This window comes from Triplophysa rosa, linkage group LG8, assembly GCF_024868665.1.
Source record: "Triplophysa rosa linkage group LG8, Trosa_1v2, whole genome shotgun sequence".
Lineage (NCBI taxonomy): Eukaryota > Metazoa > Chordata > Actinopteri > Cypriniformes > Nemacheilidae > Triplophysa > Triplophysa rosa.
Window position 1 is genome coordinate 25,401,024 of NC_079897.1, and position 25,667 is coordinate 25,426,690.

At 40.6% G+C, this 25,667-nt stretch overlaps 1 protein-coding gene across 11 annotated transcripts in view; it reads right to left on the reverse strand.

Moving 5' to 3' along the window:
* adgrb1a (adhesion G protein-coupled receptor B1a) overlaps positions 1-25,667 on the reverse strand; it is a 74,669-nt gene that overhangs the window by 48,032 nt on the left and 970 nt on the right. For 10 of the 11 annotated variants that reach the window (XM_057339400.1, XM_057339398.1, XM_057339397.1 and 7 more), the window contains one exon: positions 5,855-6,763. In XM_057339400.1, coding sequence (XP_057195383.1) covers positions 5,855-6,587 — 733 coding nt within the window. In that variant the 5' untranslated portion in view covers positions 6,588-6,763. Of the gene's footprint in view, positions 1-5,854; positions 6,764-24,719; positions 24,900-25,667 lie in introns of all 11 variants that reach the window. The other variant, XM_057339399.1, reaches the window with a different exon arrangement.

Consider the following 25,667-nt stretch of genomic DNA (forward strand, 5'->3'; position numbering starts at 1 on the left):
TGAGCAAAACAAAATACATTAAAACAAAAAATTTAATAGCCTATATTAATTAGGCCTATAACTGACTGGTAAAAGAATGTAATGTAAGTTACTCTGTACCCCTACAACAAAACAGTTCATTAAAAAGTGTCATTCCACATTAGGCCTATAACTAAAAATACGAATAAACTAAAACTGTTGGATTATTATAGGCTACGTTGCAAAATGATTGTAAGAAAAAAAAACATCGAACGCAAGCTATTCTGACTGATGCTGACTGACAACCACATCAGTTCACGTCTCTCCTGCAAACTCCGCCCACAAAAGCTGACTGTTCTCTGGTGCACTCGTTGCCGGGATGCACAGAACATACTTTGACAAGTTGTTTAGTACAGGGAACTGTGTGCGCGCGACCACTGTATGATGTCAAAGGATGTCGCGAGCGGCGGGGCTACTGTCAGACAGCCCGCTCCCGTCTGAAATAGCCACAAGTTACCGACCGGTAAAGACGCTTTCATTCGGAAATTTACTTCCGTGCGGCAAGTCCCGTGCTTTGTCTTTCTCTGACACCTTAAAATGCTCCACACACACACTGCCAAAATGTTTGCGGCATTAATAAAGCGCACGTCTCTCTCTCTCTCTCTCTCTCTCTCTCTCTGCGCTGGTTGCTAGTTGATCGTTTCTCGAGTCATGTTCGGTAAAATTATTCGGCCATTTCACATATTCGGCCGAATACCGAACATGCGTTTTTTGCTATTTTCGGCCGAATATATTCGGTGGCCGAACATTCGGTGCATCCCTAATTAAAACCATTAAATCCATTACATTTTCTACTGTGTTTTGAGCAGGGTTTGTTCATTTTAAGAATATTTGCTGAAAAACGAGATAAAAAAGAATTTTATAAATGTAAAATGTAAGACTGGCTTTGAAAGTGTCACCACTTGTGTGTGAATATTGGTAAAGTCGGTGAAGGCTGTAGCCTTTCAACTACAGCAATGGCTAAACTAATAAGTCAGATAGGTGGAAAAAAACGAGAGAATGTGAGAGAGAGTATTTCCATTTGCCCCCATATGGTAGTAAACTTGATTAAAACAGCTTGTAGATTGGGGACTTGACAGCGTTCACTCTGAGCGTCTGAGATAACGTTCCTATGGAAACCAGTGTGTCACACGTATGTTCCAAAGCCTAGATGCATTAGACATTCCCGCACGCTCCTCTCAAGAGTCTGGGGCTTTATCAGACAAATAACCCCTAATCTAATTCATCTCTCACTCTCAATTCTCTCTCCCTCGCTTTCACTGGGTCACTTTGAAGAGATTTTATGTTTCGTAGACAAGTCTGTGGGTTAGATGTGACTAGGGGTGGGGGGAGCTCCTCACAACACTGTTGTCCTGCTGCTTTTATCATAGTCACACAAACACACACATACAGCATGCCCACGCACAAACACAACAGGTCTAACACCAGGAGCATGTGTTTGCTAATAAGCAGCTCCCTAGGGCTTCATAAAGCTCACCACTGCATGTGTGTGTGTGTGTGTTAATGACTAAACACACGTCTGTGGGTGAACCTCACATTCAAAACTTGCCCAGGTCATTTAAAAAATATTTTACATGTTGTTATTTTTTCCCATAGTAACATCATTTCCTAAATTCTCATTCCCTGATCAGTGTTGGGTGTAAGTAATTAGTTACTGTAATTTAATTTAATACCTTGAAAAAGTAAGGGATTACTCTTATTTTTTCTGTAATTTAATTACAGTTACTTCTGATGTAATTAAACAAAACACTGTATGTGATATATGTGTGTGCAATAGTGGAATTGACACCAAAATTCGAAGTCTAACCTAAAATCCGTGCTTTAATGCATAATTCTCACATTTGTATACTTTGGTCAGTCAATAATACTACTCAATGTAGTTTTATATTTTTTATTTGAATGAATTAAAACAGCCGTTTCATGTCTATCCTTGAATCACTGAACTAATCAAGGTTGATACATGATATAGAAAGTAATTAGTAATAAGTAATTAAATACTTTTGTAATATATTTACACTATTGAATATGTCATTTGTAACTAGTAATTAGTTACTTTTTCTGAATAACTTGCCCAACACTGGTCCTGATATTGTTTGTTTAAGTTTCTTTGTAATTGCCATTATTCTCAATGGTGATTCTCATTAGATACTCATTACTGTTATTTTTTGTCAAGGTGTTTTTTCTGCAGGTTTAGAGCAATTACACAAATAAAACAAGGCAGGGTTTCAGATATTAATGAGAGTCTGAGATGGGTTGAGACGGCTTCAGTCAGAAACATAACAATGAAAAACTGATATTTTACCAAACAAAAAATGCAACATCCTCCTGGAACAAATCCTTTCCAAAATCCCCTGATGAAAGTGTGCATAAAATAACATTAAACCCCTTCAGCAAAACAGATGTCTGACAAATTTCTTTGTTCCTATCCCCTACGTGCGTTTACAAAATACTAGTCATAGTCTTAGGGCTAAAATACACACTTAAAACACACGTACACACCCAAACACCCACCTGACCTGAGGCATATTTTATCATCGAGCATAGAGGCAGTAAAACTGCTTAATTAAAACATGAATTTTTCATGAGCACTGGAGTGCTGTGGAGGAGCATTGGCAACATTTGGAGACAGAGCGAGCAAGACAGAATATAACAGAGAGAGCGACTGAGAGAAAAAGAGCGAGACCATCCTTCCAACAGGGATACAGAGGACTGTGCCTATCCTTCTCCGAGCAGTGGGAGCAGTTTTCTAAGCCGTATGCAAAATAAAAGCGCGCCCCTAGTGGCCAGACATGCACATAACGCACAACCCACATGCAATGACTGAGTAGGCTACTGCCATGAAAATGGTCACCAGCCGCATGTGCACAAAAGAGAGAAATAAAAAAAAACTTAATTTGTTAAACCTTGTTCTTGCGTCTCTAAGACGAAAGGGGGACGGTCTGCGGGGGAAGTCAATCTAAATTCCAACAACATCACAGCCCTGAGATAAAAAAAGGGCGCTTTAATCTTGCGTAAGCAAAGCACATCGGTCCAAAATAAGGAAAAGTGCAAGTCATCTCTGCTGGGAAACACCAGCTTTGGATGATAGCTGTGTTTTGGTCTCATAATCTGAGACAATGAGCATTAAAGTTTCATTTCAACTACTAATTTCAATCTTTGACATGCCGTCTTACTCAATTATTATCTTAGTCAATATTAAAGACATGAAGGTTATATTTTCACACAATTTTGGATGATTTTCCATTATTGAGAAAACAGTAAAGCACAAGTCAATAGCTGTGTTTTCACAGGCAGGGTCACATAATTTATTATATATTAAATTATTTAATATACGTTTAAAAATATATAGAACAATGCAGTCATATATGTTAAACTATATTGAGAAAAACATAAGAAATTGCCGCTTTTCGGATATTGAAAAGTATAAGCACATACTTCCAATTTATGGAAATGTTATATATTTACATAATAAAATACAACAATATATTTATATAAATATAGTGTATTGTAAAATATATAATATTATATCACTTCAATCATTTCAATAAATAGTCATTTGAATATTTATGGATGATAATATATATATTATATATATTTGCATATATTTTGGTTTAGCTGACCCTAGAACAGCTAAAAACTCGCTAAAATGTTTCAAAACATAGCTACAACCTGAATTTTCAAACCGAAATATTTTTTGCTTTCTCTTGTCACCTCACACTCTCATTTTTTCATTCTCTCTTTTCTGACTCATTCTTTCTCACTCCGCTTTCCTTCCACTCCGTCTCTCAAATCCAGTCTGTAATCTGTCACAGCTCTGAGCTGCGACTGATGAATCCACTCATCTCCCATGATGCCTTGCCTCTGAGCAATGGGTCACGCTGGCACAATAGACACGCCTTTAGCTTTTAAGATGGAACACACACTCATCTTTTCAAGCTTTTTTACCCTCCTAGTATTTTCCTCCTGGGCTTTTGAGAGAGGCACACCAAACAGGCCGCACGTACTGTACAATGGTAAGCCTGCCATTAATACTGTCCACGGACTGATAGGTCCCAGAGAGCGACAATGTAATGATGCACAGCCTGTCTTTCAAAAGTCATCTTTTATTTGCCATCCAGCCCCAGCCACTAATCCATCTGATAGCTCAGCTGGACCTGCCAGGCTCGCCTCCCAAGCTCACCATCAATTTATAAAGCGTCCAGTCTTTATCTCACCCTCCATCCATCTATTTATGTGACCTGCTTTTCTCACTTTTTATCACAAGCTTCTACTTTATAACAATCACAATCCTGCAGTTTTTTCGGATCGGACACTGTGGAGAACCATCAGCCCTCTTAATTTTTTCCACAGGCAATAAAAAGAAGGAGCAGAAGATCTACTGAAAGGTCACGTGGCGCGATTGGTTGACTGATCTTCCAATCCAATGGCTGCACCCTCTTCGAGAGGTTCGAGTTTCTGTGCTACATTCAATCTTTGACATAACATCACATCATAGCTCTGAACTCAGTAACCGGACCATTCCCGTTCTAATAATCGATCCCCAAGCCCAGTGCCACAGCTATCCTGTGTCACTCTCAGAGCATGTCCGCTGCATCAAGTCTCCCACGGGCCGATCCGATATCCCCATCTGAACCCTCACAGGAACACACACGGCGCCAACAAACCAAGGTCACCCAGCTAGGACACATCAGCTGAAACCTAAAACCTGTCTCTTTTCCCTCTTTTCGGTTTTAACCTCAGCCTGATCTATGTGAACCCCTCAGCTTTGACAGGATTCTATAGCTTTGCTGCTAAATTGGACAAGTAGAGGTTAACCAATTTGACATTTATGCTGAGTAATCGACATTAATAGCAGGTCTTGTGACTGTCTGTCTGAAATGGTGAAAAGTACAGAATTTTTATTTTTGGGTGAACTGTATGTTTCTGACTTTTAAGAACAACATTAAAGGGATAGTTGGCCCAAAAATGAAAATTCTATCACCATTTACTTAACCTCTTTTGATATTTTGAAGAATGTTGATAACCGAACAGCAGGGGCACCCATTGACTTCTATTGTATGGACACAAAACCAATGCAAGTGAATGGCTGCCATCGCTGTTCGGTCAACGGCATTTTTCAAAATATCTTCTTTTGTGTTCTGCGGAAGAAAGAAAGGTTTGAAATGACAAGAGGGTGAGTAAATGATGACAGAATTTTTATTTTTGGGTGAACTATCACTTTAACTCTTTCCCTACCAGCATGTTTTTATAAAGTTGCCAGCCGGCGCAAGCATTTTTGACCAATTTCACAAAACTTACATGGTTCCCAAAATATTTTCTTCTATGAATATATGAACATGAACAATATTTCAAATCAAATATTGTAATCAGACAAAACACCATATTATTCAATTTTGATTAGTTTGTTTTTATCTCTTCCAAAACACGGGTAAGTTTCTTAAAAAAATAAAACATTCTGAAAATCTGAAAAAATGTGTTTTTCTCAAAGACAAAACATGCATGGAGCATTTACATGTTTTTGGATCTATAAAGTTCTTCAGAAGATGCATCCCCTACTGTGTAATCTCGCAAAAGTCATTAGCGGGGAAAGAGTTAAGCACATTGCATATTTAAACTGGATATACTTGGATTTTGGTTACAAAAACTAACAAAATATTTTAAAATCTATCGGCCAATAAATCTGAAATTCCTCTGCTTCTACCACAAATGAAATACCAATAAAATTCAACAACAATCAACTTCTAGAGAAAAGATAAAAACTCAACACATTACACAACAACATTAACCATTGAACCATACAGTACAGATTTCAACTAAACATAAAATGTCAGCTTACCACTTGAGTCTACATCAGTTGTTCCGTCTTTCACAACAGGGCTGCAGTTCTCCATATAGACTCCATCTCGATAGCATCCAATGGTTTCTTTGTCAGGAGGGGGCTGGTCCCAGCACTGGCATGGCATCTGCATGATACCACATGGCCGGTTGGAGGTACTGTAAGTGAGGCAATCCTCCAACCACTGGCACAGCATTTGACAGGCAGCCATGCTGGGGTTCCGCTTCCCAACCACAAGATACTCCACCTTAAATTCCCCGTCCCCGTTCCTAGACCCAGCGCCTGCTCTGGGCAGCCCTTTCCGGATCTGCAGGAACTGTTTCCCTGCCTCCAAGAAGGCAACATGGGTGGAGGCATCACACAGCTTTACCACCTCGTCGAAGCTCTCCATCCCAAGGAAGGTTCGTGTCGTCTCCAAGAAGGAGTCGAACTGAAAGGTCCGATGCTGCCGAGGAACGCAGTCTCTGGTAGGCTTTGTGATCTTGATGAAGATAGTGTAGCGCCGTGGGTCGGGGTTCTGCAGGGTCCAGGAGCAAGGGGTGCTGGAAAATACAGTAGACGAGAGAAAAAAGCCAAAGAAACGGCTCTGGACTAGGGTGGAGCATATGTCAGACTCCGGGCCGGAGGGGGCAGCGTTGAGCATATCCAGCCGTAGAAGTTGAAGAAGAGGCAATAGCAGGACCAACGACGGACAATTCCTTAAGAATTTTGATATCATGGCTGTATACGACATAAAAGGTGTGCAAAAAAGAAGAGGCTGAAGATATCAAACTTTTGGCAAGTTATCTTGTGAATCTCTTGTTGACAAGGTGATATTCTCGGATGTTTGCAGAACCATCTGGGCCGAGAAGGAACTTTGGCTCATTGATCCATTTTGTCGCCCATGATGTCACACAGCCTCAGAGAGATCTGCAGGATTAGAAGACAGAAAAAATAGCATTAGCCAGATGGAAATAATATACTTCTGGAGTGTATAGATGGCAACATGACTGACTTTGGCATGCAGAAATGACATTGCGTGGTCACATTGACTGAAAAGTGCCGCACCTGTGCCTCACATCGAGAAAGAACTCTTTGTTCCCTGTAAAGCAGTTACATTCTACAAAACGTCACCCTCAATCTTGTATTTCATCAGTGAGCTCAATAATTTGTCCAATTATGGGCCAATCAATTACAAAAATATGAACACCTGCTGTCATTCATTATTTCCAGTGCATTTGCTTCACGCCAAAATGATCAATAGCCCCGTCCTCAGCGAATCGTTAGGCTAAAAGCGGATGGATAATCTCTCGAACGGGCCCGAGCGTCATTCTTTTCCTTGACAATTCAATGTCTCGTGTAGTTTTACAGCACTTAACGACAAGAAATATGTGAGGTCACATGAGTGGGCTGCAGACAGACATCTCGGAGACTATTCTGATGTAATCGCAACGGTACCATGTGCTATTAGTCACTCTACAAAGTACGCACCCTGGCAGCGGGCTCACCCTGAGAGCCAAATACTATACGGGAAGATACCACGCAGATTTTATTCTAGGTTAATCATCCTTAACTAAAAGCATTAGCTTACATTCAGCACGCAAAAAATAAGAACAACCCAGCCCAATAAGCTGTTTATTAATATACACGAATACCAGAGGATTCTGGGAATAAATGAGGGAAAATGGGAAGCTTTACATAAGGTGATATTTATAACAGTTATTTACTTTTTGAAACCTAGGTGTGAGTGGTTGGTAGCTGGGGTTTGTTGCTGAGTGTATTTTAACCACATAACAATGCAATTCTGTGTCAAGTAACTTTTTTATACAATACAGGTCAATTCAAAACAGCTTCACAGTATTATTGTTAAAACGGCCTTTAAGGGAATCGCATTGATTATAGTTTTGGTTTGTTTTGTAGTATAAATATAATTATATACAAATGTTGGACACATGCAATGGTCACCACTTTTTGAAAGACAATAGCCAACAATGTCTGTACTGTCGGTAAACTGTATTTTTTTTATTGTAGTCGACACTTCTATACAAATGACTGGATTGTTTATGACGTCATTACACTAAAGCTACTGCGCCATACTGTTGATTTCTATACTTCCCTATTCTGTCCAAAATAAACATAAACATTGCAAAAAAACATTTAAAACAATTAATTTAAACACATGTTAACTAAAAACTTATCACGCGCCTAATATGCTGAAAAACGGGTTATTTTAGATCGTCAATGGCGCTCTCTGTCAGTTGGGCATACCAAGATGGCGGGCGCGATCGCTTCCGGTGGATTCAACTCCTGCCGTTGGTATAGCATTCTAGGCGCAGTCATTTATATAGATCAGTGGTAGTCAACCAAACTTAATTTCCTGTGTTAAAGTGATAGTTCACCCAAATGTAAAAAAAATCCTTCATCAGTTACTCACCCTCTTGTCATTTCAAACCTGTATAACTTTCCTTCTTCTGCAGAACACAAAAGAAGATACTGTTTGTAACCGAACAACGGCGGTAACCATTCACTTCTATTGTATGGCCACAAAACCAATCAATCAGTCAATAGATACCGCCATTGTTCAGTTACCAACAATTTTTAAACGGAGTGTCTATTTACACTGAGTACAAATAGCCCGCCTTGTTGGCAGAGACTATTTGCACTAGCTCCGCCCACGAATACGTGATTGGAATAGAAAAAGTGTAAGAATGACACTATTTCAAACAGCGACGCCCTCCATTGGTGTAAGGTGTAAAGTCTGTCTAGCTTGGCATTGGAGATCGGGGTTCTAACCCACCTCTTGCTGAAAACGCTCTTTAACCATTTTCCATACAGATCATTAAGGCATTTGTTTTCAATAAAATTGTATCATTTTTTGTAATCATTTTTATTCATAAAGTTTACATTTAGGGTAAGGTTAGGGGTAGGTGTAGGGCTTTAATATCTCAATAAATTGGCATCATTTTAATAATTTTTAGAAATATAATGATTTACACTGTTATTATTGCATAATGTTTAATGCACAACAATACTGAGGTGCAAATAGTAACGTTATCTGCCCCTATTTATAAGTAAATAGCATCTAACTACTATTTCTACTTAATCCAAAGAAAATACAGCTATTTTCGGTTAGTGTAAATCGCATATCGCTAAGAAATGCTGCTGTGTAGAAACTTAGTGTAAATAGCCGCTGCCATTTTTAAAATATCTTCTTTTGTGTTCTGCAAAAAGAAAGTCATACAGGTTTGAAGTGACAAGTTCCTGCAATAAATGCAGATACTGTAGAAGTAGGTCAAAATAACAGAAAAGATGTTCTGTATTGTTCAGACTTCAAATACTACAAAGAAAACCAGTTCATATTCACTTTTAAGCACGAAACATTTTTTTGTGATAACCTCAATTTGCTGTCACTCCTGAGGTTTAATTTTGTTGAAATTCATCAGACACTGGACTGCAATGGCCACAATACATCTAGAAATGCTGATGAAATCAAATTTTGGAAGTTTTTTCTCAAAAAAATTTCTGCGGCTGTATATATTACTCATAACCAGATGTAACCAAACCTTGACCAACTGCTCTCATTAAACACTGTGTTATGAAGACCTGGAGGTGGCTAACAGCGCAGACACCCCAAAGTCTTGTTTTGTATGGGCCATGTTCTCTGGGAGCTCTACTAAGGCAGATAATATAGAAACGCTCCAATTGATCCCAGCATGACCTCAAACACTGCTTTACACACACACACACACACACACACACACACACACACACACACACACACGCACACGCACACGCACACGCACACGCACACGCACACGCACACGCACACGCACACACACATGCACACAAACAATAGCCCATATCTGCTAGGTCCCAGATAAGCTGTGTTCTAGATGCTCTAAGTGGAAGAGTGGGTGTTTCGAACAGAATAAACAGTGCTTTTCATGGTTGCTGTATCCGTAATGAAGCTGGAGGGTGTAATCATCTAATCCTTTGGCTTAGCTCAGCCTTTATGTTACGTTGTCAAGGCAGAACCTCCTCAATCAAACAACTCTACTGATGCGTGGATGAAGTGAAGTGACCTATTAGTCAGATATGGTGACCCATACCCGAAATGTGACCTCTGCATTTAACCCATCCAGAGAGTAGTGACCACACGTACACCCGGAGCAGTGGGCAGCTATCACTGCAGCGCCCGGGGAGCAAGTAGGGGTAAGGTGCCTTGCTCAAGGGCACCTCAGTCGTTACCTGCCGGCCCTGAGGATCCAACCGGCAACCTTCTGGTCACGAGTCCAACTCTCTAACCATTAGGCCACGACTGCCCCCATGATGACCGTACAGCAAAGGGGAAGCTCTTTTTGTCCTTCGCTCATCTATTCTCTCCTGCCCTCAGGAATCATGCACTGGGCTAGGGGCTTCGAGTGTGTGGCCAGCTCATTACCGACATGTCGCGTTTATTGATCGGCAGCGGTTCAGCGGTGACACGCAGAAAATTGCTATTCAGTTAATTGAGCCCTCGCTTCCACGCACCGCGTCAGTCCGGGAGAGAAGAAGAGCCTCCAAAAACGACATTTCGGGTAAAATAATGCACTAGAGGAAGGTAAGTAGAAAACAGAACGGCCCGATCGATTTTCACTTTGAGTCATTGGCATTCACACACCAAAGCATTTCCTGAGCTGTCAGTCTCACGTGCGCGTGCGCGCGGGGCGTGACAGGGTTTTTCGGAACCGTCGGGGCGTTATGGAAACACGGGCTGATGTTAAGATGCTGTGCGGCCTTGCTTTCTGAACATGCTGGAAAAATTGCTGAAGCGGAAAGAAGAGGCTTCTTCTCGGTTGTTCAGCCTTCTGCACCGATGTGTGGATTAGAGAGAGAGTACAAGTGAGCAAAACCTTGACTATTGTAGCTACGTCCTCGTGGCGAGATTATAACCTGATAAGGGGTGCCGTGATGTTGCCTGATTTTCACATTCATTAGATAAAAACAATCAAAGTGCTAATGATAATATAATAATGTCTCCCACCTCCCAAAACGCTGCTAGCTTTAATAAAGGTGAAAAATTGCTTTGGAAGACAAATACACCAAACAAAACTTAGAAGAGAAATAGGCGTGAAGGTAAAAAAGAAAGATGAAGATGGAAAAAGAAGAGAAGACAAGCTGTCGTTTCTCATGGGAGCTCTTGTCTGTCGCATCCCTCTCCTGGCTCCGCCCATTATTTCATTCTCATGCCTCTGAAATTAGAGATCTACAAGCCAACAAGGTTATTCCAACAAACATAAGACATCAAGCATGGCTGCTTCTTTAAAGACGAACCTCTTTCTCCTCTATTTGCTCTTCAGCGTCTACGACAACAAGACCTAGACCTCGCACGGTTGTGGAATTAAAGAGATAATTATCTGTCCGTGGTGATGAATGTGTTTACTGTGCTAGGCCTTCTTTCATCAACTTATAACCTGCTTCTGTTCCTACCAGGCAAACGCGGGCGAGTTAAGCATCTTACATCAGCAAACAGTTAATGCCAGATGGAGGTGCTCTTGTTCTCAGAAAGTCCTGTTGAGCCGCTCACAATTCTTAATTGTAACGGTTACATTCATGGTTTTGCCTACAGCAATAACAGATAGAAAGATTCTCATCCAGATGGTAAAGTTACATTGGGAGGTTACAAAGAGATAGCCGACAAAAATGACAATGCTATCTTGCAATAATGACCCAAAAATGAAAATTCGGTCATCATTAACTCACCCTCAAGTTGTTCCAAATCTGCATAAATGTCTTTGTTCTGCTGAACACAGAGAAAGATATTTGGAAGAATGCTGGTAACCAAACAGCTCTTGGCCATCACTGACTATCATAGTAGGAAAATTTTCTTTATAATTTTTTTCTGCTGAACACAAAAGAAGATATTTTGAAGAATGAAGGAAAATGAACAGTTGTGGGGCACTTTTGATTAACATTGTGGATCAGGGTCAGACATTCACACCTCTAAGACACGCAATATCAAACCCAAAATGTCATACACCACCGATTTTTATCAAGATTTCAACGCAGCACTGTATTAAAATATTAGCTGTTCCAAATATCTATCGCAGCATTTTCAGAAACAGATGTTCAGAGAGGGACACAGAGATGAAATATTGACATGAAGGGAAGCAGAAGACAGACATGTATGGGACAGAGTGGATGTTAGGAGGACAAATGATGGAGGAAAGAGAGGGAAGTGAACATCTGTTTGTGTGATGATCTAACAGGCTGCGTCTGCATGCTCTCTTTCCCCTGGCACGCCTGCTTCAGCTCTGTTTGTTTTCCCTGTCATCCCTGCCACAGACTAGCGCTTACCTGACGCTAATTTCAATTAGGCGTCTAACTGTCTGAAGAAAGGAATAAAGCTGAAGATCCACAGCAGAGAGAAGAGAGACACATACCACTTACACAAGACAGCAGAATGAAGATTAATGGACATGTCTGTGTGAAGAAGGCCAATGTCCTTAAAGTTTCAACCAATGGTTCTTTCTTTCTTTCCTTCTCTTTCTTTACTTTGTTCCTTCTCTTTCTATCTTTTTTCTTTCTTTCGTTCGTTCGTTCTTTCTCTTTCTTTCATTTGTTCTTTCTCTTACGTTCTTTCTTTCTTTCTTTCTTTCTTTCTTTCTTTCTTTCTTTCTTTCTTTCTTTCTTTCTTTCTTTCTTTCTTTCTTTCTTTCTTTCTTTCTTTCTTTCTTTCTTTCTTTCTTTCTTTCTTTCTTTCTTTCTTTCTTTCTTTCTTTCTTTCTTTCTTTCTCCTCACTCTCTGCTCTCATTCTCTCCTCTTTTATTAATTCCTTTCTTTCTCTTAGTTTCACTTCCATTCCCTTTTTTCATTCATTTTTTCTATCGTATTCTCTCTCCTCCTTTTTCTGACGCAAAATTCAAGCAATAACCTTCAAAAAGATAATGGATCTAGAAAATAAACACACAGATCTTTGCGTAAAACCCCCGAGTGCACTCTCTCATTTCGAACACTCCAGATTATCAACATTACGAAGAGTAGAACACATTTCTGTGCATATGCACCTGCTGTATATCCAGCGGAAATTTTGTAAGCAAACGATTACGATTCGTCCGCAATTTCTAGCGAATGAGTCTCTAATGAATCTATTTTCAGCTCTTTTCATTGCCGGCTAACATACGCAGATTCGGCGGGCCAGCCCTTTCATTACCTTCCTCGATTGATTACATGTGTGAACCAACAGTTCATTAAATAAATAATTTACCCTCTTATCTAGCTCTCACATCTGGGTCGGTTTTGTCCAACCGTCCAGAAAATGCCCAATGGCTTCATCTCCTCAGCTGAAAGAAAGTAATTATCTTCCGCACATGACACCCAAGCAAGGGCTTGGAAAGGATGCGGCGCTGAATATGGCTCTAATTTACAACATCTGTAACTCGGATTATAGCACCACCAAACAAAGAAAATTACAAAAGTGGCTTTACAAACACTTTTATGGGCTGGTAATGATAAACAGATTCATTGTTGTGGTGGTTTGTCAAAAACATTTACAACCCGAAGCTCGGGTAGCTTAAAAGGGGTTCTTTAATTCCTGAAGAAGGGTGACAAAATGAATCAAGCGTGGCTGGAAAAAACACTGGGTCCTGTGTGTGCGCGAGTGTCTCTGTGTGCATTTTACCGTGCAGGGAGTGTTGGGGAGAGTTCGGGAGATGAAATGGCTAATCGCTCATAATTCACACATGTCACAGTGGGGCTGTTGCAGATGGTGTGGAGACCGTCCTCTTTTCTTTCCATCAGAATCAATCCCATGGATAATGAGTGCTTTGTGCCTGAACATAATCAGATACATATGAGGGGGAATTGTACTGAATATCAAATCCAATCAAGCTATATCACGCCCGTTGCAAATGAGCCAGACACCACATCTATAGCCGCACAAGGTAATAGAACGGCAATGAGCCAAGATGTATGATCACATTTTTTTTAAGGAATGCAAAACCTGCAACCTTTTGGTTTGCGAATACCTGCCAGCCATCCATCTCTCCACCTCACTACAGTTTACTTTTACACGTGCCAGACGTTTACACATGTGCTTTTATCCAAAGTGACTTAAGGTACATTCAGGGTATACATTTTATTAGCAAGTGCATTCTTGGGATTTGAACCCCTAACCTTTGTGCCGACTAAGGTTCAGTCTCTCTAAGATTCTATCCAAAGTGGCACACCAGATGTAGACATAAATTACAGCTACAGATCAACTGGTAGAGCGTTGGATTAGCAGTGCAAAAGGTCATGGGTTCGATTCCCAGAGAACACATATATTGGTAAATATATACCTCAAATGCAATGTAATTGGCTTTGGATAAAAGAGTGCCAAATGCATAAATGTAATGTCCTACAACGTTTCCTGATGGGATCTGCACTAATGTGAACTCCACGGCGGACCATTACCCAACAGCCCATGCAGCAAACTGTAGATTTGAAGGAGCACCATGAAGGATGAGGATGACATTTGGGACAGTGCCTAAAAGACGGACTCTGGCTAATTAAAAATTAAAAACATCCACTCGATCAGGATTATAGAACAAAGCTTTGATGGCTCTGAGGGCGTGCAAGGTCAAGGGCTGGAGTCCAGCAGCTGAGAAACTGAATGACCTCACATCATCTTCTGTGTGTGTTTAAGAAGCATGCAACGTTTGTCCTCAATGTCACCCAGACACAGTACGGCTCTCATCGGCTCCATAACAGCACTAACAATCCCACTCTGTTAACATGAGTCAGTTCCCATCCAATGACTACAGGGGACATCTGCGGTGGGAGAAGAAAGGAGGATTATGCAGTCAGTTGGCGTCACCAAGAGTATTGCATCAGGACTCTATAACACTCGAGACAAAGAAGTCTGAATTGTTATGGTGTCAGATGGTTGGACTGCACACTGATTTTGGTTTATCGGAATATATTTTACGTTAAGATGATATTGTTATAGAGGGAATGACAGCTATAGAGTCACACATAATCGGGCCTCAACGTTGCAGATAAAAGCCTTTGTTAATGCATTAGTGGAGCTCACAGTGTCATTTCACGTTCTTTCAAGTTTCATGACTTTGGCCACTCAGGAAAGATACATGAGTATTCAAATGTTGAATCTATTCAAATCTTTTGCTGGTATTCCTAAATTCTTTCCAGACTATGGCAACAGATATGGCCAGGGTTGCCAAGTCTGTAGTTTTCCTGCAGAATTAGGCTTCTTTTAAACTGTTGCCTCAGTTTTTTCTTATTTATGTATTTAGTGTCGGAGTGGCATATTTTGATATTTGATTTTTGGCCTAGGGTCGCTGGGCTAGTTTTGATCAGCCATTGGGCTGGTATGAGGCGCCATATAGGGTTTAAATCAAACTTCGCTTATGAATACATATATAAAACACGTGCATACACGTATATAAATTACAAATATATGTATACTATCGGATGTTCAAGCAAATACATGTAAAATGCATGTGCATACTAACATACTATAACTCGCATATACATGTAAACGTCAGGCACACCTACACCTATAGACACCAGCGTATACATATAAACTCAGTACATGCATATACATCTATAAACATTCGCATATACATCTAAACATGATCCCTGCATATACACCTTTAAATCACTCACACAAACATACAAACTCAATGCATGCAGCGTCACTTATAAAACACGCACGCAAATACTTAACAAGTAATTCGTCCCCTCAGTTTAAAAACCGTACTCACAGATGTTAAACTGTTCCCTCCTTGCCATACCGTGCTCACAGATAAACAAACTGTACCCCAAATCTGTGCCCTCCATTTTGTAAACTGTACCCTCAATTTTTGAAATCTCTAGCCACAAATTGATAAACCGTACACATATCACTTGCAGATTTCTGCAAACAAAAGACGCGTTCTTGTTAAGTATATGTGCGAGCATGTTTTATAAGTGATGCTGCATGCATCGAGATTGTATGTTTGTGTGAGTGATTTAAAAGTGAATACGCATGGATCATGTTTTAATGTAGAGTATATGCGAGTGTTTTACATGCGTGTATGTGTAAGTTTATATGTAAACGCCAGGATTTAAAGATGTATGCATGCAGGAAGTGTATATGTACATGCAACTGTTTATACACTGTTTATATATCTATTAAAAAATCCGTAAAAATAGGGCAATTGTTCATATTCATTTTTACAGTTTTTTTACCTGTATTTTACATTTTGCACTGCATTAAATTGCATTTTAGCATTAACGGAAATGTTTGTAAAATAAAGCAAAATGTACTGGTAATTTTCTGCCAGTACTTTATCCGTTTTTTACGGGATTTTATTTTACAGTGTAGATGTATATGCATGTATCGAGTTTATATGTATACACGAGTGTCTATAGGTGTTTGTGTGCATGAAGTTTACAGGCATATGCAAGTTATTCACAAGTGTATATGCATGCATTAATAACATACAGTAAGATGTATTGGTATGGATTTCATACTACTGTATATATGTGAGTCATTTATATATGTGTATGCACGTGTTTTATATATGCATTCATAAGCAAAGTTTCATTTAAACCCTATATGGCTCCGCATAGGCTGGTTTTGTTATGCAGATCTGGCAACCCTGGCTATGACAAGGTCTCACTTTTGTCACGTTCTATCTGCATTCTTAACATTTTTTAGATATTGAGCTAATTGACGTTGTCACAGAATATGTGAATAGAAGAATTTACTATTCAATAGTCAGTAAAACTGACTAAAAAAAACTAAAAAACTAAAACTAAAAAAAAATGTCAGAACCATACAATTCCAAGATTGCACAACATGATTGCACAGCATCATGTTGTTATTCATTATTAAAATTTAGAAACTAGTTTCCCTGTAGCTCAATCAATAGAATTGCGCTAGCAATGCAAAGGTCATGAATTCGATTAAATAGTGATACAAGTATAGACTGCATAAAAAAAGCGAATAAAAACGTTTGTCAGAAGAATAAATGTGAAGGTAAATTTTATTGCAGGATGCCACTGGCTTTGCTAAAATAGTGTATATAAAGTAGTTTGTTAGCTGAAAACACTTTACCAAAAAGGTATTCACTCACTCTCGGTCCTTGGTCTAGTCATTTCTTTGTAAAGAAAACAGAAATAGGAACCTTACAAAATATTTAGTGGTCGCAGGCATTTATGACCCCTCGCACCTTTTTGCTTAATTAAATATTTATGGACTTTGAACATTTCAAATAAAACATGTCCTTACACAATTGTTAAGGGGCAGGTGGGCTCTTCTCACAACATAATGTATATCATAACAAAGGTAATCTTTCAAGAGCTTATCTGTCAGCCATTCTACAGCTTTGCGTATCACTTGGTCGCTTTCTCTAAAAGCAGGGGATTTCTTTGGTATACTGACCTCACGGCTGCTCTGGAGAAACAAGCGCACAAGTGTTTTTGTAGATAGCCTACGTGGGATCCTGAGGGATGCACGGGGAGCACAATGCACATCCAGTGATGGAGAGCCGTGAGCTCCGGGAGAAAGCGTTTGGACGTGGGTGTGTGGGAGTGTGAGAGAGTGTAGAGCTGAAGGGACCCATTGAGATCGGGTCCCTCGCCTCTGCCTTCATTAATATGCAGATGGGAACAGCTGTCGACACTTTGCCATGACGGCTGAAATATTTACGACTCGCTGTTTACTGAGAGACTCTCGGACTGACTAGCGAACAAGTTCATCCCTCGCTCTCTCTCTCTCTCTCTCTCTCTCACGCGTTCTCTTCATCCCTTTATGTTTACGGATAACTCCGCTTTCCCTTCCCACATCCATTCTGAGCGTGACACGGTCGTTCGATTAATAATGGAGACTTTGAGTGACAGTTTTTAACCGGCCCCCTCTCTAATGATATTTGCTTTTCTCCACTACATCTCCAGCTATCAAAATGTCACAGGCTGATTTACGCAAGGCCGGCCCACCAAACAAAGCTTATTTCTCCCCGCCGCTCCAGAGAGAGCGAGGAAATCAATATCTACTACAAATCAATGGCGGGAAATTTACGAGCGTTACCTGCAGGCTTACGGCACATAACATCTTACTACATGGCTATGAATAAATGAATACGTAAATATGTGAAGTGAGCTGATACTGTATGTAGACTGTTTAACAGAGCGCTCTTAAAGTGGGGGCATTGGCACACAGATGTCTCACAAACAAACAAAAAGTCAATAAGGATTTTACCATTATGCTCACTGGCTAATTGCATTAAGCGCCTGCTCTTTCGGTTTCTCTTTTCGTGATTTGTCTCCATTCGGCCTTACGGAGCCTGAGGGGTCTGCCGTGGTTTGCTCGTCACAGAACTAAATAAACCAAGACAGATCTTCAGGGCACAATTATCCAGCGACAACAATTAGCTCTCCACACAGGCACTTTGCAGCGGGGTCTCTGAAGACATCGGGCATGCATTTGTCCATATGGAGCCTGGAGGAATGTACGTGTGTTCTTACCCCGCTAACAATAAAGTACAGAAGTAACAATGTTTTTTTACCTATACCAAAAACACGGTGTTCTTTAAAGTACTATGGTAAGGAATAACGAAATCATTCAGTACAACGGCAGCCTATATACTCTAAAAAAAATGCTGGGACTAGATAATGGTTACATAGGCAATGTTGGACTGAAAGTTTGTAGCTGCCACTTCACAGGAAAGGAAAAGAAAATCAATGCATTTTTGTGTTGTCAAGCTCTTTTCAATCATTTTTAATTGGTTAAATATTTGGAAAACCGACCAATAGTAATGATTCATGAAACATGGAGATACGAGGTTATAGCCTAACAACGATTATATTTGACCCAACCCGGGATTAAATCACCGCAGCATAGGTTAAAGAGCAACGACATTTCTTGCAAAAACGTATCTGACAGCGTAGATTATAAATCATTATTATAAGCTTTACGGTCGAGAAGGTCAAAAGATGTTAATGTAATTGCTCAAAACTTGATTTTTGTTTATGTTAAGCCAAAAAGCCACACATTAAACTGTAAAATGACAACAATTCACAGATGATTTCATAATATTCTACTTAATTTTTGTGCTATGCATTTGAGTATTTTTGCTTGTCACTGGTGCATTGCCTTTATTGATGTGCCACTTCAAGTAGGATGCTCCCATAGAAGACTGTATGTACAGTAAAGTAGACAGTGAGGACGCTCATAAGGTTTTGGACAGAGCCCAAATGTTGGCCAGCGCTGGGGTGGGGTCCTGCCTATGTCATGGGTGTGTCTTTTGTTTGTAACACCCACAGATACACAGACAAGATATGATTTAAAAGAAGGCCTTCTTACAACAAAATCCAGCTAAAACCAGCTTTAGGGGGTAGCTGTGTTTTGGAACATGGTGTCTGGTTTCTAGCAGCACCAAGCTGGTCACTTGCTGATCCAAACTGGTTGAGTTGGTTGACCAGCTGGACTACCAGCTGGTGGGGACCTGGCTAGGCTGGTAGAACATCTTGGACCAGCTATTGTGTTCCAAAAACCAGCTTGACCACCTTAAGCTGGTACGACCTTGTTTTTTCCAGCAGAGCTGTGCGTGAGAGGCCAAGTCCCACAGAATGCACAGGGGGATATGGTTGATTACACGCAATGACAGCACTGATGGGACAGCAAACACTGTAATCCAAGCCTCTTCTTTTAAGGCAACTCTATCCCATCTGTCCTCAGTAGAGTAATGATAATGCTAAAAGAGCCCAAGAACGTCAGGGGGAAGGAAACGATCGAGCCGTGTCACTATGTGAGGCCTGACACAGGCTATCGCTGTCAGCGCCTGAGAGATGACCAGCTCCATCCATCAAACTGTCCAGACCTGAAAGCGTTAGAGGGACAAAGCGAGATTATATTGCGCATAATCACTTTCTCGCTCTCTCATTACAAAAGATATATAGTCTCCTTATACTAGAATTGATGGGCTATGGGAAAGGATTGACATTTGCGCGTCAGTGCAAAGCGGAGAACAATTCTTTTAGATATAAGCCACTTTTTCCCAAGATTTGGTGCGTTATAATAGTCACATTAGCTGTCTGTCTATCCGTATATCGAGTGGTGTCAAACCAGAATTGTCTTGACAATTACACTACCTGCAGCCCAGCGTCGTCACAATGACATAGCTTTGGCAACTGGCTCAAAAAGTTTTTTGGTACAAGACCTAGATGGCAGATCTGTGCACACGCCAGCCGAACAATCACCTGGGTCGATAACGGACAGCTTTCTCCAGGTATTAAAGACCACCCTGGTACACACAAAGCGCATAATATATGTGCAGTAAACAGTTATGCAGCTGCAGTCCGCCTGAGGAAAAGCACATTTGTGCAGAGTTTGGAAATTAATGGGATGGAAAGGCCGGGGTTGCACTGCCAGACATAAACGCTCCACTTCACCAGAGCTTCCAAAAAGGCTGACGCGGCCAGATTGGACGCTTCGCACTTCCAGCAGCAGATGTTTTCCATTTTTCCATGAGCTTTTCTTATCTCTCTGCTTGTTTATCGAAGAGGAAAACATACAGAAATACATTTATAATAAACAAAGATGGAAATGCGAGTCTAATTAGCTGCAGATACATTTGGCTCGAAAGCCAAAAAAATACAGATAAGCAGCGCCGGAGTTTATCTGTGGTGGAGCAGAAGACAAAATCGGCAAGGGAAACGACGACTGTCGCATTTCGTTGAAACTAACAAAAAAAACGAATTAAGCACCCCGACAGAACATGAGCAGAACATTGACACGCAGCGATTTAAAATCACAAACATGTCATCAGAAATCAAACACTTATAGTGGAGTCAGGCGAGTTAGAATAGCACAGCGTCGACAGCAACATGGACGCAAAGAGTGACACGCCGGCGTGGCGGGGGACTTAACAACATCGCTCTGGAGACGAGGGCCTTCTGAGATTTGCGACAAGACAGATGCGATGCAAGATACTAGGGATTATGCATGCACTTCACATCAAAGGCAGCATTGTTCTCACGAGAGAACATAGACAGGCGTAAAAAGAGCGACTACATCCATTCATTCGCTATTACAGGCCCCTTTGATTGAAGTTTGTACACGAAATGGCCTTAAACTGACGTCGCACAAGCCTCCGCATTTTTGAGAAAATCTTTAAAAAAAGATTTATTGTACGAAGTCACGCTGGCACTTTAGGATGTGACAATTTGGAGCCATTTATTCCTGCACGCGTTGATGCAGACAGGGACTCCCTTTGTGTAAACAGTTTTAGCATGAATGACACGCTGTCTTCTCCAAAAACAACTGACTTCAGAGTCAAATAAGCGAGTCAAAGAGAAAAGTCAGGTGCTTTGTCTTCTGCTGTCCTCTTAGGAAAGTTTGTGGCTGCAAATGAAGGGATATTTAAAATGTATGTGTCATAGCTTTCTCTGGTTTGATATATTCGTCTTTTTACTGACTCATTGTTTTAGTCTCATATCTGTTTATAGGCTCCATAATGATACTGCACTGACTGCTGCTTTATAGATCCCCATATAAAGCATTAATGAGTCAGATCCCGACCTGGACGGCTTATGTATCAATATACATCAAATATATTTATGCATTTGACCAGCAGCGAGGAACAAAGAAGTGAAATCTTATTAGCTTGGAACATCTTCATTGAAGACCTTTAGCAACAATAGGGAGATGCTTCAATTAAATGATGCATAATCAACATTAAGTCTCTTGTATGTGACGGCCAGGCAAATTTTCACCTGGTAAATGGTGAGAGAACTATCAAAGCTATTTTACAAACATTGTGAAAAAAATCTACAAACAAGCATGTGAGAAGAGATACAAGAGAAGTCAAGATGTGATAAGGAAATAAGTCGAAGAAGGGAAAGAGTCGCAACAAGAGAAGATGAAGCAAACACAAGACAAAGAGAGAATAATAACCGAATAGAAAAAAGATTCAGATGTGGTTTGTCTCTGACATCCATATGGATGCTACAGACACAATGAAACTCCTCCACGCACAGCGTTTGACATTTACAAATATGAATAAGCGCATGGCAAAGAACAGCGTTTTCGTCATCATGGACTAGTCGTGGTTTCCCTTCTATAATGAGCGATAAAGGTGCCGTGCGGTGCTGGTGAAGTCCTCACACAATCGTGTCATCTGCCGTCTTTCCACTTCTGGAGTTTAACTGCGTAATTGCACATGTGTTTGGGTGTGAATGGAGCGTTCTCAAACAAGGTGTTCCCCTCCCTGAAGCTATCGCAAGTTTATTTTGAGAGCCGATCTGTGAGATCGCTGCTTCTAAGAGCAAAAACCTTCAGCCTGACTCTGCACTCAGAACTCAAAAGCCTCATCCATTTCCCATGTTTCCACCCTCACTATTAAAAATGAAGGTGCTACAAAAGGTTCTTCACAGCGATGCCAGAAAAGAACCGTTTTTTTGATGATCATCTTTCTTAAATTTTTATAGTCTAAAGAACCTTTTTGCAATTCAGAAACGGAACCAGGAAGGTTCTGCGGATGTTGAAGGTTCTTGGAACCAATTGCTCAATAATTCTTCTATGGAATCCTGAAGCACCTTAAAGAGTGTCCGTCTGGAATGACTGCTGTAGACTCAATAAGCATGTGAACTTTTGAATCAACCCAAAGGAAAATGTTATTGCTTAGTTGTTGCCGTTTCACAGCTCTGCAGATTTGAAAGTGTTCTCAATTATGCCTTGAAAATTAAATGCTTCCTTTTAAAAGTCCATCAGAGAGAATAGAGCTTTCAAATGATTGTGTGGCATTCGATAGCTCGTATAGACCACTTTGCACCACTGGTCCAGAAGCACTTCCGGTTTCATTTATTTTATTTTCACCACTTTGTCATCTTAGATATATAATTCAAACTTAAAGATGTTTCTTTTGACATGCTGAGTCAGTTCTAAATGTTACGTTGGATGTATTTAATTCAAACTGTCATGTAGTGTCAAAAAACTGAAACAGGAAGTTCTTCTGGACCAGAGTTTACATTTTCAGAAGTGGTCTATAAAGCGTCTATAAAATTTTGATAAGAGTCAGAACAAATAGCCTCGTGGGCAAGTGCTTCAACATGTACCACTTTTGCTCAGGGTGACCCGAGTTCGAATCCCAGCTTGTGATCCTTTCCTAATCCCGCCCCAGTCCTCTCTCTCACTGTACTAAATAAAAAGGCAAAAAATGGCACAAAAAATGGATGATAAATGCCTAAGTTCATACTGTAATATTTAATTTTGGATCCCAAGAAGCTCAAAACACATATGAGACATCTGAAATTTGTATTCTCAGGGAAAACATGTAAAACAGGAACCTAAGACAAAAGATATTTTTTAAGAGCAGATTGAAAAAGATTTCTCCAAACCACACGATATGATAATGAGGAGATGGACCGAGTCGATGTCTTATATACAATTCAAGGTCTGCCACACCGTTTCTCAGAAATTATGCAAACACACATACGTTTACTCTTAAACGACCAAAGTTGCATCATGCAACACACAAACACAATGTTTAAAAAGCCAGCCATTCATACGCTTTTTGTCAGGATAGGATTCAGGACCTGAGCAAACCTAATGCTCTTTATCCTGTTTTTCACCTTGTTCCAAGCTAGTTCTGTCTCTAAGATTCATAAGGCAGAAGCACAGGCTGTGATTTAGACCATAATTACAGAAAGAAACGCCAAATGCAGCAGGTTCCAATCCTGATCGCTGTGCTCATCGTGGATGGCCAGGGGCCACAGGCTCCCTCTGCACAATCACGCCACTAATCGGTTAGCACCTTGCAAATACCAATCCCATTCTCTCAGCACCTGCCTCCCTTTTCATACCAACTCTATCACGGGAAGACATCCTACTTTGAGCGATCTACATCACAAATACTTGACTGGACTCTTATGTGGGTTGAAGGTTTCAAAGTCGTGACGCTACCGTGGGTGATGCATGTTTGAGCCTGTAACACGTTGTGCATCCTTTCCTTCACTCTTTGGCAGTCATTTCTTGTCTACTAAATATCCGCCTCAAACAAAAAACACAAACATGACCACATTTCTTTATCACGGTTTGACTGTCACTGCAGATTGAATTTCCTTCCAAGTTTCTCGACACTGAAAGCAGCAAGTGCTATTTCGAGAGGATGAGGCGTCTTATAAACAAAGAAAGAGCGAGCATTAGGGTCTCTGCAGATACGGGTTTGGAGGAGGAACCTGTCACAAACAGGCTAGCGAACACGACACGGGTGCGCGCACACACATTTCCTCTGTACAGACTTCTACAGAAGTATACGGACAATATCGGTCAACTGATGATTTACACATCCATATAGGAGAGGAACGAAATGACAGAATAAGGATGAGAGAGCATAAAGAGGGACATCTAGCTTAAAAGGCACGCATGGCTGCCCCCCAAAAAGACAATAGTGCCACCCTGTCCGATTTCACCCCGGCTCGTGATTCAAAACTATGCTGTCAGCCTGCTCCGCCGTGATCTATTTTTATTCTCAAGGTATCGCCCCCCTTCATTCCCAAGATAAAGAAAACACAGCCTTCTAAATATACACGGCCACAGGGCAAGTGTTGTGTCCTATGCCTCTTCTGAGTCTCTGCATGGGGTGAGCTGCATTCAGAAAAGGGGCAGTCGGACAGCACTGATAGGGCATTCATAATACTAATTCAGAAGCGGTGGCACAGACTGAAATGCAAAAATGAAATTACACGATACTAAATGACATCATCAAAAGTGTTTTTGTAGCTCAATCGGTGGGGCAATGCAGGTTTGAATCCAATGGAGCTCTTGATAAAAAGCGCATGCGTAAATGTCATTTTAATTGTTGTTGCAATTACAGACAAGGCAATCTTGCACATCATGTTTAAGTCAAGCAGCATCGTAACCTGTTGGAGGATCACAGGCATAGACTGCGCTGTCGGCTGTGCTGCAGAGGCTCTGGTGAGGCTCAAAGTGCGCAGTGAGGCATCTCCTGTTCCGTGATCCCCGTTTATGCCCCTATTCCGCTGAGGGAATTGAGCGCTGGCAGACTTCCCCCTGCTGTACAAACACGGAACTTTCACCCACTGACCATCAGCCAAACACCAACAAAACACACATTCAGTAAACGAGCGGTTTCACGAGAAGTGTATAATAGCCTACCATATGTAGCGCGTGTCAACCTTTATAAACAAAAAAAGTCCGCTTATCAGCTAGCCCGAGAATGAGAGAGCTTGCTTTTTATTCTCATCGTTACAGAGGGACATCATCACGGAACCGGACAAAACAGACTCTATCTTCTGGTGCAAACATATTCATATTTTCCAAACATCGGTAAGATCAAAAAACTATCCTAATTCGTCTCAAATTAAGTACAACCGTTTCATGCGCAAAACTGCGCGCATCAAAATAACTTAATGCAATTACAATCGTCACTCTTTCATATATAGACCAAAACTGTATTTTTGTAAACATAGGCTACACTTATACATGCACCCGATTGAAAAACGGAACAACAAAGAACGCAAGCCAACTTTTATTCCAGAACAAGTTGTGAGAAATCAACCACATTACGTTTGAACAAAACTTTGCTCCAGGTTTAACTAATACAGGGTATGGTAAAATAAAATACCGACTAACAGGTCATATTTGATTCTTTTTGTTGTGCAGGAAAAATGAGACGTGAACCGCTAAGGTGTACAGTATTCCCATTCCACAAGGGAGACGAGACCAGCATGTATCGCGCACTTTGTAAAGCCAACGAAATAAACAGTACACGCCTTGCGTTAAAAACTACAAAACACGCAATCTATTTAATCGGATAATTTTATTGTGTCAAACCCCGCTTTGTCCAC